General features: G+C 36.8%; 2 protein-coding genes and 1 pseudogene across 2 annotated transcripts in view; all 3 read right to left on the reverse strand.

Annotated features, from left to right (window-relative positions):
• The window catches only part of LOC108966574 (cytochrome P450 6g1-like), a gene marked incomplete at its 3' end in the record, with an annotated part of 4,078 nt that extends 3,665 nt beyond the window's left edge, over positions 1–413 (reverse strand). Inside the window, 1 exon segment of the mRNA XM_018929561.1 lies at positions 326–413.
• Positions 414–1,731: 1,318 nt separating this feature from the next.
• LOC108966557 lies at positions 1,732–4,393 on the reverse strand (annotated as a pseudogene).
• A 3,405-nt stretch (positions 4,394–7,798) lies between these two features.
• Positions 7,799–9,585, reverse strand: LOC108966573 (cytochrome P450 6g1-like). Its single transcript, XM_018929560.1, has 3 exons — positions 9,115–9,585; positions 8,248–9,039; positions 7,799–8,190 (listed from the first exon to the last, which is right to left on the reverse strand). The coding sequence occupies exons 1-3, from the start codon at positions 9,577–9,579 to the stop codon at positions 7,888–7,890; spliced, it is 1,560 nt and encodes a 519-aa protein (XP_018785105.1). The 5' UTR covers positions 9,580–9,585; the 3' UTR covers positions 7,799–7,887.
• Positions 9,586–12,014: the final 2,429 nt, after the last annotated feature.

Below are 12,014 nucleotides of genomic sequence, written 5' to 3' on the forward strand. Positions count from 1 at the left end.
CATGACTTTTTATTTCAAAAATTTGTCCGAATCATAAGTGATTTATTATAAAGTTTATTATTTAATTTTTTTTCTATTTTTTATTTAGAAAAATTTTAGTAAGTTATATTATTATTTATCATTTTTTGTTTAGTTTTTTTTTCTGTTGCTTAGGTCTACTTAATTTGCACAAATTAATTTATTGCCAAAAAGGAAAGCAGAAGCTATTCACATACTTCACATCAACTTCCATTTTTTTTATACAATTTTATTAAGAAAAAAAAAACACAGTTTAAACGTTTTATAAAGGAGAAAATAAACTCCTGCTTTTGGTTRATAAATATACCTTACGACAAATTTTACTTATAAAAGAAGTTTTCAATTTTTGTCGACGTTTTGTAACGCGCTTCCACAATAACACTAAGTATGCTAGTCCTAGCGATTTGAGCTTTTATTTTCAATACACAACTTAAGGATGTATGTATGTGTACGTAAATGTATTATTTATAGAATTTTGTTATCAATATAAAGGGTGTGCCAATATGCAAGATTTGARTTAAATAGAGGATGTCTCAAAATTAATGCAAAATCTTAATTTGCCGCCATTTATGTAGTGAAGTGTTGACAACCCCCTAAAAAATCGACAGCTGACAGGTTAGGCCTGGCTTACTAACAAAGATGGCTTACATGATAGAACAACATGTCTTTGTTATTGAACTATATTTCAAGAAAAATATAAGCTTAGCGGGCGCAGTTCGAAAATTTCATACAGAATATGAGCGGAGTAGTGTTTTAACTTTCTCAACCGTGAGGAATAACTGAAATGGCAGCAAATTTAAGTCTGAGGTTAATTTTGGCATACCCTGTAAAATTCAAATCGGCAATTGACGAAGGCATATAAAAATAAATAAACTTATATACATATATAACAACTATAAATAATCGTGTTGTTACAAAAAACGAGCGAGGGCCTAATACATATTGCGCAAAACTGAAAACGCCAAGTCATGCTCGCCAGCTCAATTAACGTTGGTAGCGACATCTTCGTACACTAACTTAAGACCTTATCTTGATATCACGTTCTACTGAGGTGTTCAAACTATTTGGTGTCTTCAATGCAACTAGTTGCYTTCKTTATGCTTTTTGTAGATAGACATTCAAGGTTTGGTATCTGATGAATTCCCAAACTTCGATGTCTGATTTGTCATAAAGACTGCATAATTACAGAGGAAGTGAAAACCTGTTTACTTGCTTCCTTTGAGTTCACAGCTGCGGTACGTGCTAAAGTGAGGGTTTCCCATTYTAAACGCATGTTTTCCAAATGGCTCCAAATGTACTGCTTTCCTGAACCTATGTAGTAGATCTTTGATTTTGGTTTTGTCATAGTTTGGGCATATCTGTTTCGTYATCCTATCCTTGGTTTTAGATCTCCATCCATACCGAAATGTTCCTATGATCCGAAATCTAAATTATGGTTAAGTCGAGTTGACCTGCCAGTCAGCTTAAAGCGATCGTTCCTTATATACTATGCTTGAGTTCATCTTTGACGACGACATTAGAACTTCAGAAAGAGGTTTTCCATTCTCGTCTTGAGGATATTCTCAGCTGGAAGCCCCTATTAAAGACCACCAATCTTGGGACGATATAGTCGGATTTATTTAGATTGGTTTCGTGCCAATTCTGAACTCCGCTATGTCCGTTACTCTGCATATTCCAAGCACCAATCTCCTTAATTCCTATCGCAGAAGGTGTTGTCACTTTGTATAGTATATCCCAATGTGCGTTCCCACTTTGGATGCGCCCATTACCATTACTTAAGCCTCTTCGTCACGGCAAGGTGACCAAAGTTGAAGGAGCCCGTAATGTCAACTAAGTTGCTCAAATGCGTGTGTTTTATATCGAAGACTGGTACATAAAATGACATACCTACTSGCACTGTATAATCGTAAAACGGTTTAAGATCGAATTGTTTTTCGCCCTCCTTCGGTAGATGTTCACGATCGAGAAATGATAGTACTGGGTATAAACGCAACACTTCGTCAAATACCATACTCAGATATGGTAGATTATTGATARTCTCATATGRCRTTKTACCCTTGTCAGCTAYGAAAGCTTCACAGTTTTCATYGCGCAGACGTTCTTGTAAATCGGGCCGTTTCGATAATTCGTATAGCGTACAGCTGACAGATATACCGCTGCCGGTGCTGTCAACATGTCCTGCAACTGCATATTAAATTTGCTTTTCACAACAGCCTCTTCTTTAAGGCGCACCAACCCATCGTTGATTTATGAAACGGGTTCCATGGGTTCAGTTTGAGGAACAAGAAAAAATCACATAACTTTAAATTCGGTCTCAATCAGATCCAACTTTATCGGGTAGAGTCGAGCAAGAACGCGTTTCATACCCAAAATATTCTCCAAAATCACGAGAGAGAGTTCTCTTACTATAGATTTTCAATTTCGAAGGTCGTCCAGAACGAGGCATGTCTCCAATGATCTCTCGACTGAAGGCTTTGAAGGATTTGTACAACTCGTTGGATTATATTTTTGAATCACCGTATGCTTTTTCCAACATTTCTTGGTAAGAAATACAAAATTTGAGACAAATTCTTYAGGGGATACTTTTACCCAYTGTAAAAACGGCAACACACTACGGAGGTGTACCGACTTAAGCACTGTTGTAAACAAACTGGTTGACAGCGATCTTCAAAATGCTCTCTCATATCGGAAATGACAATTGCTCCGTAACCCCTCTCGCTGTTCGTGAAAAAAAGGTTTAACAGCTGACCAGTTCAAGAGCGATAAGTTTGAAGTACATAAATAATTTTAACTAATTATTTAATTGCTCAAGGCAATCGCCGACAATATGTATATTTAATAAACTTATTTATAAGCCTTTCTGTRTGCTTGACTACAATGTAATTATAATCTTTCTAAAATAGTTTACTCTTAACGATAAGAAACTATCAAGAGGGACTAGGCGCTGTCYGTCCCACCGTTTATGTTAGAATGATGTATCACAAGTTCTTCAARTGTGCTGATAAACTCTCAGTTCTGTTGTTAATGCTTTGTTTGTGTAGGACTGCGAATTTAATAAAAAAAAAGATAGCTAATTTCTGCAAGTCATTCAATAAAGTTAGACCTGGTCTAACACCACCCTATTTATAATGTTTAAAGTCAAGATAACRTGGCGGGAAATACCTTATTTCGTAGAGACAAAAAAAACGTCCACAGGAATATACATTGTCTCTACCAAATAAGGTATTTCAAACCGTGTAATCTTGACTTTATAGAATATATATACACCTTTTGTCCAGAAAGTAATAGGACTCATTTTCTTCCGTCGCGACTATACTTAGTTCTCTCTCAGCACCTGTAGAGTCAGGATAAACATTTTCGCGCGACGTGTTTCTGTGAGTGGTGTAAGCCGAAAATGCTGCGTTCGCTAGGGCAGAGGTAAGCGATTAACTTTTTTACATCAAAGGCATCGTCCACCATGAATTTGTTCTTCCTAGACAAACCGTCAATGYCAAGTTTTACATCGAAGTTTCCAAGAGATAGAAAGGAAGGGCCAATCAATGTCCGAMAAGATATCGCAGCCGATTGAAAGTTGCACACCGACACCACTACCTAACGAAGACCGGCAGCCCAACGCTTCTGCAGCCGCCCTACAGCCCAGATTTGGATATCCCGGACTTGTTTTTGTTTCCTTTCCTGAAGAGGCCGTCGAAAAAAGGCTATTCCGGAGAATGCCTTCCGTAACGCCTTCAATGCTTGGAAATCGCGTTGGCAGCGCTGCATCTACGCGGAAGGAGCCATTTTTGAATGTTTTGCTCCATATGATTGGTGATTGTACATTCATGAAACCCATAGAACWYWTGTYTTATATGTGGCATGGAAATAGTTARTAGATAAAGTCGGGTCGAAACTACTACAAGACCCATATACTACATGTAATGACTTTTGTTAATAAATTTGCTTAGATTCCGATCCTCTGGTTGACGTTTTACACCTTAAGGTATTTCCCTGGCGTTGATTTATACAAGTTGCAAGAGCATAAAATGTTTGGTTGCACCCGAACTTAGCCCCGAAAAATTCGACGAAGAAGTCCTTAGGGCGGCTGAGTGTAAAGCTTAATAATTTTCGTCCTGCGTGCGAAATTCGACGTTTGGATTTACAAGACTATTGGCTTTCACACCAAAAGCGATGGTTGCAATTTTGTTGGTGGTGAAGAGTGCACAAACCTCTTTAATTTCAGTTACGGAAACGTCGTCTGTCTTCGCATACGATTTCAAATGGGCTTCCAAATCCGTGCCGATCTATAGGCGCGTAACGAGGGATACAAATAGTAAAGAATATATWTTAATATTAATGTATTAGGTACAATACAAACCTCAGTCATTAGTGGATACATTTGTTTGATCTTTCCCGTTGTGAAAATCGGCGTTATTTTCGTTCTCAAATCCTTCCATTGTGGATTGCATATGAAAAATAGATTATTCGAACCCARGGGATCATTGTGTGGATCACAGCCGGCTGACCGATTCGAAAACTTCAGGAACTCCTTTATAAGTACGAATGTTATAAGTTCCGGTGTGTTAAGTTAACACTAACGCTGGCCGRTTAAGTATATAGATGCCGACCGCTGCAGCCTTTGACAATTTTGCACCCTTATAAACATCAGATAGATACAGATAAAAACTATTTAKTTTAAAAATTTATTATTTTTAACTCTTTTTATACCTTCAGAAAAATACAATGTATAAAAGAAGTTAGTTTCAGTCGACCTTTTGTAACGCGCTGCCACAATAACACTAGGTACGCCAGTCCTAACAGCTTGAGCTTTTATCTTCTGACGTACTGTATGTATAAAAGGATGTTTGAATGTCATTAAATTTGCCAGTTCATTATCTATATTCAGTGTAATGACTAGTATTTCGCGCATATGCGTTGTTGAATGTGTGTGTGTATGTGAAATTAAACAAATAATTAAAATGCCATGCGGCTTACACCCGTGATAAATAAATACATTGTAATTTCTTTGCACTATTAATCAAAATGCAGYAGAAGTAAATGAAAACGTATTTACACGATAAATAACACAAACATTTTATAAAATATTATATAATAAACGACTAATTGTCAATAAGCAGTTTAACAAGGGGATTATAATAATTACGGCAATATTGTAAACACATGCATGTAAGTATGTTGCATTAAATCAAGGTCGTCAGCTGGCCGCGTCTTTCAGAGCAATAATGACATAAACTRCAGAGTTCTGAGAKTACAGSTATYTTCTTTTYCTTTATTGGCATAGACRCCGCTTACGTGGTTATTGCCTAGTTTACAACAGCGCTCCAGTCGATCTTCCCTTTCGCTGTTTAGCGCCAATTGGAGATTCAAAGTGAAGCCTGGTCCTTCTCCATTTGGTCCTTCCAACGGAGTGGACGTCTTTCTTTCCCTCTGCTTCCCTTCGAGTCGAATACCTTCTGAGTTGGAGTCTCTTAACTCCCTGAACTATATCAATTTCGTTGTATACCTCGTACAGCTCAAAGTTTCATCGAATGCGATATTCGCCGTTGCCWAYGCGSAAAGGAYCATARRTCTTYMKCAGAACCTTTTGTTCGAAAACTCGTAACGCCAACTTATCAGATCATGCCTCAGCACCATATAGCAGGATAGGAATGATGAGTGAGTAAAATGTGGTCTTTGTTCGCCGAGATAAGTCTTTACTTTTCAATTGCCTACTCAGTCCGAAGTAGCACCTGTAGGTAAAAGTTATTCTGCGTCGGATTTCAAGACTGACGTTGTTGTTGGTGTTAATGCTGTTTGTAAAAAAAGACGAATCAACAGTCATGTGGGTGCCAAGTCGGGAGTGCGACTATGAATAAAACATAGCTCATAGATCATAGCTTTTGAACTATCAATCAAATCAGTCGCAGAAATTAACAAAAAAAAAAAAAACAATCTTTGCATTCTATAAATATGCCCAGTAATGGAATGAAATTTGCAATAATAACTGTTTATAAGCGGGTTTACGATCGGCTTGGTGTTAATTAAATATGCAAATGCGTGTATGTGTGTTTCTGACTAATGTTTGGGCCTTCTGTAATTCATTAAGATTATCCGACTTCATGTTCTTGACAAATGAATTGCGATTAGGAAGTACCAACCAAATTTGCCCTTTAAGTTTACAGTTATGTATATTTGACAAGATAAGTCCACTATTAATAAAAATAAGTGCGCTACAAAATTTTAAATAAAACAAAAACAATTTCTTTTGCTTTTCCACCACTTGGACGCTTGCTGAAGTCTAGACGACGAACCGAATTTTCTAGGCCATAGACTTGACGTAGCCCCACAGGAAATAATGTTAAAGCGTCATTTTTTCAGGATGTAACGGTGACCCATGGATTACGTGTGGATTGCTGCCTGACTAATAACGTATTTTATGCTTATTGACGAATCCATTCAACCAGAAATGAGCCTCATCGCTGAAGATGATTTTTCGATGAAAATCCGGATAATTTTSAAGTTGTTGCTCAGCCCAATTCACGAACATATGACGATTCTGGTGGTAAATCGGCTTCAGTTCTTGTCTCATTTTAATTCTGTAAGAATGTAGATTCAGATCTTTTCACAAAATTCGCCGCAACGACGTCACAAAGACGCCCAATGCTTGACAACGACGCGTGAAATATTGATTTGAGTCCCTCTTTAAGTTAAGGCCACTGACTCCAAATTTTGCCTCGGTTTTGGATCGTACATATTTCCATGATGATATGGCAGACCTTACTAAAGAGAAATGTTAAAAAAAAAGTGAAATATATTGCGTTGCTTGCTGTCTCTATTGAAAGACCCTATATGTCAATTTACTTAAAATAAAATAAGAATGTCACAATAATTGCTAGGTTAGTCAGTAGGCTTAATGAATCCCGCATAGGCCAGTTTTGTTTATTTTGCGATTCCAGATAGATACAGTAGTTAAAGATGAGTAATCAACCCCAATAATGGTTTTCCTGATGTAATTTTAAAGATACTCTGTTGCCTCACTAATGACACCTCTTACCGCATAACATATGCAAATACATGACAAGAGGGCTCCATTGTTTCCTTGGTGCCTTGCTTTAATCATTTCTTACCTATAGTCTGCTCGAACTGTCAGCGAGATACTGCAGAGGTGTGCCGCCACCAGACTGTGAACAGTAAGTATAGCAATCTTGAGCACTATCTCATTGCTCTCGATGCTTTGTGATTTGGCACCCAGTAGAGGAATGTCGATCGGTTTAATGAATTCCAGGACACTACCGAACTATATGCGAAACGAGATTAATGCCTTGATTGCTTCTTAAGTATCAAGGTAGATGTTATCTCTGTAGTTGACTGTTACCTCTTATTCCAAGGTAAGGCATATACATACCTGTACTTATATTTACCGAATGAAGTTATCAATAGGTTATGATATTTCGCATAACCTTATTAGATGAAGAAAGAAAAATCAAAAATTTAAATAACAGTTCTTTGAAGCTAGTTAAAGAGCCCTTCCATTCGTCAGAGATAACGTTTGTTTAATGTGTTTTGAGTTTTGAAAAATTATTAGTTTAATTTCTTACAAATTTTACCTTTGGATACCCACGTCAGCTCGAAATGGAGATATATGACTCCACATCTCTGTTTGTGCTCAATTACTTCTTCCCCTTCTTCTTATACGACAATAAGATGAACTCGTTCTATGCAGAGAACGTCGCAAAGCCCGCCAATAGCACACTACCCATTTATACGGTAGGCGTTGTTTCGAAATATTTTACCATTTTACAGATATTTTAAATAATTTTTATTAAAGAAAAAATATTGAACCATTTTTAATTGTACCGACACTTCATCAAAATTCGTCCGAATTTTGAACATTCACTGCGTCACATTACGTTCATAGCGTTTGTCATTGACAAATTTCAAGCAAATGCCTCCTTTATAACTTAAAAATATGGAAAGTGGATCGAAAGTGATTTCAGACGGGGTCTTCTCACAGGTGGTCACATAATGATTCTTCAAAATATGYACCAAACCCAGCTTCGACTGCAGCAAACCGATGCGGCYACCAATACAGTTACGTGGTCCAGTACCGAACGGAAGGTATGACATAGGCTTATGGGTTTTCTTATTCTCAGCGTTGAAGCGTTCAGGATCGAAGGTGTTCGGGTTGGGCCAAAACTAGAAATGAGAGATTGTGATAGCGTTTAAAATTGTTCAAATCTTGAATGCACTCACCTCGGGATCACGTTGTATGCCGAAGATTGGTATATAAAGGGTCATTCCTATTGGTACTGTGTAATCGCAAAAGGGTTTAAGATCGAATTGCGTTTCCCCCTCTTTCGGCAGATGTTCGCGATCGAGATAGGGTAGTACTGGATATAAACGCAACACTTCGTCGAGTACCATACTTAGATATGGTAGATTATGGATAGTCTCATACGACATTTTACCCTGTTCAGCTACGAAAGCTTCACAGATCTCGTTGCGCAGACGTTCTTGTAAATCGGGCCGTTTCGATAATTCGTATAGAGCAAATGTCATCGTCGAAGAAGGCCCCTCAAAACCAGCTGACAGAAATACGGCAGCTTGTGCTGTTAACACATCCTGCAACTGCGCATTATATTCGCCCTTAGCAATCGCCTCTTGTTTAAGGCTCAGCAACACATCGATCAGGTCGTTACGCGTCGTTTTGCTCTCCTCTCTTGACGCCATCACATGATCGATAGTGCCACGTAAAAAGGAACTGAACTCTGTTGTAAAAACTTTAATACGCAGTGTAGTAACCCACTTGGGAACGAAAAAGGCGATGAAGAAGTCCTTAGCGCGGCTGAGTGTAAAGGTTAACAGTTTTCGTCCTTGCGTGCGAAATTCGCCGTTTGGATTTACAAGGCTGTTGGCTTTCACACCAAAAGCGATGGTGGCAATCACGTCGGTGGTGAAGAGTGCACAAAGCTCTTTAATTTCAGTTACGAAAGCATCACCATTCTTCGCATACGATTTCAAATGGGCTTCCAACTCAGTGCCGATCTACGTTACGAGGGATACACATAGTAAGAAATATGTATTCATGCAAAAGTTAGGTACTTTGATGCGTCTACTAACCTCAGTCATTAGCGGATACATTTGTTTGATCTTTCCTGATGTGAAAACCGGCGTTATTTTCGTTCTCAAATCCTTCCATTGTGGATTGCGTATGAAAAATAGATTATTCGAACCCAAGGCATCATTGTGTGGATCACAGCCGGCTGACCGATTGCCGAACTTCAGGAACTCCTTTATTAGCACGGATTTTATAAGTTCCGTTTCACGTAACACTAACGCTGGCCGATTGAGTATATAGATGCCGACTGCCGCAGCCTTTGACATTCTAGCGTCTTTATAAATATCCGATAGATATAGATAGAAACTAGTGCTCATTGTTAACAAAACTTGCATATTGCCAATCAGTGGTAATGGCGTCACATATGGAATCTTATTGCGTTTCCAGTAGCCATATGTATAGCGACACCAAATGTAGATGAGTACCAAGAGAGCCGCCAAGAGACAAGCAGTATCTACCGACAGCATTATGCGCACTGCTGTCGAAGAGCGTAGATGGTCAGGAGCGTAAAGAAAAATATTATTAAAAGTTATTTTGAAGGATTATAAAATATTTTGGTTAATTTCTGGATTGAACTCCTATGTATATGATATGTGCTACMGTCTATTTGTAGAACCAAAATGTCTGTACTATACAAACTGTAATTTCTTAATTATTTTAAAATCAATAAATTTATATAAACGTTTTGTAAGCGTATTCTTATGAGGGCTGTAGTATCCTTCCAGCAGCTTTCACTGATTAAACCGTAGCTAGAACGACCTCTAAACCCTATAATTAACAAGGTGAGCCCTAATATCTTTAAAGTAACCTTTTTCGCTGTTTGTGAAAAATGTTAAAGCTGACCAGTTCGAGAGCGATATTCGAGATAAGTGCGACTGTGCCGGATTGCAATTGTTGGAAATACATAAATAATTTTCATTAAGTATTTCATTAAATTTTTTTATAGACTTATTTTAAGCCTTTATGTATGTTTGATTAAAATGTGCAAGACATCTCCCTAAAATCGTTTCAGCTTAGTGATAAGCAATTGTCGAATAATGCTAAGTTCATAAGGGTATGGGGTAGTATGGGGTAGCGCAAGTTCTTCAAGTGTGCTGATTAAATATGTTTATGCTTTGTTTGCCTAGGTGTGGCTAGCTTAATTAGTAATTATTAACTAATTTCTGCAAGTTACTCAATAAACAACAGTTGCTACCTTTCTAATATATGTATGTATGTACTTATATCTTATAAAATATAAAAAGCCAAGATAACACGGCTTCAAATGTTTAATTTGGTAGAGACAAAACAAAGACGCAAAAGGTACAAACTATATTATATATATATATATATATATATATATATATATATGTATTTATATCAGGAACTTTGCACTTTAAAATTTTATAGTCAACAGTGATTTTGTTGCTATAGCTAGAAGATCGATTTTGGACACTGTTGTCCTCACCATTCATGACACTATCAATGATGTTGTAAGATTTGCTCTTGTTTATTTCTAAATCTTTATTTTTATTCATAAACTGGAAGGGTTTGGTGCTGGAAAGTGTCGTCCAGTAAGTGTTCAAGAGAGTTCGACATCTCTCGCGAATCAGTTTGAATAATTTTAGTGGGTATTTTAGGTATGAAACGCGTTCTTGCTCGACTCGTCCCAATAAAATCGATTTTTTTTTTCAAAAAGAGTACTGTAAACAGGCTTCCATCCCAAAAAGAGCTTATGAAAAGTGTTTCTAGGACTCATCATTTGCATAAGTGTATTACATCTGGTTGCGATAACTTAAAAGGCGACAAAATAAATATTGATGAATAATTAAATATTTTGCGTTTTATCTACAATTTACGGGAACTTTCTTGTCACTATAAACTGAGAGCTTTCTTCGATAATTTTTCGATTCTACTGGAACAACTCTCTCTGTTTCTCACCATAATTGTATAAATTATTCGAAAATGTATCCAAATGATTCTGAGTATTATATTATTTATAAAATTTTGAGAAAATTTTGGGCAGTTGTTTCACTCTCTTAATCACTTATCTTTAGATATCTGAGTATTTGGCTAGAATATTGTTTCTGAGTAATCCATGCAAATTACTTTTGAAACAAAAGCGAAAATTCTATGTATTCGGGTTTAATTTGCTTAGTAAATCCCTAAAATGTTCTTGCTAATTTTTCGTACATTTTCGGTAAGGCAAAGCCCTGATCATGACTGGATTGTCTCTAAAAGGCAAAAGAACAGCTGGTACGATGAGGAGTGCCGTGTCGCAGTGGAGGGAAAACAGACTGCCTGCCTTGCAACGTTAGAATACCGAGAAGAAAGAGGTACCGAATACGAAGAGATTGACAAGTTGGCAGACAAGAGTATGGTTTGAAAATTCTGAAAATTCTACGAAAAGATGCGGCGACTAACAGAAGGTTTCAAGATCGACGCGTGCTCTTTTAGGAGAGAACATTTCACCCGTCTGTTGAAAGCAGTGAAAGCATAACCAGGAACGGGCTACACTTGACGCCAAACAGCGCAATGGAAGAACGACTGACGTCCTTCAAATAATATTATATTTTCATTAATGTGGTCATAAGCTGGACACTTGAAAGCATCAAAATTTGTGAAGAGTTCCAGGGCGTTTTTATTTTTACAAAAAAAAAAAAAATAGTGTTTTAATTTGCAAATATTGCATTATACTTGTAAAATATTTTAAACTTATGTTTGAAAAAAAAAACGCAAAAAAGCTATTATTAAATAAATTAACATATAAGCTCAAATTATTTTCGCAAAAGCATAATATATATTSTATTCTCTGATTGTTTATTGATTTTAGGATTCGAAATGCTAAACTTTGTCAGATTTTTTTATTAATTTTTTCTTATATCAGGAACTAGTATACATAATTATAAATTCATTTTTTTTT

Source organism: Bactrocera latifrons, unplaced genomic scaffold (assembly GCF_001853355.1).
Source record: "Bactrocera latifrons isolate USDA-ARS-PBARC rearing strain unplaced genomic scaffold, ASM185335v1 scaffold_164, whole genome shotgun sequence".
Classification (NCBI taxonomy): Eukaryota; Metazoa; Arthropoda; class Insecta; order Diptera; family Tephritidae; genus Bactrocera; species Bactrocera latifrons.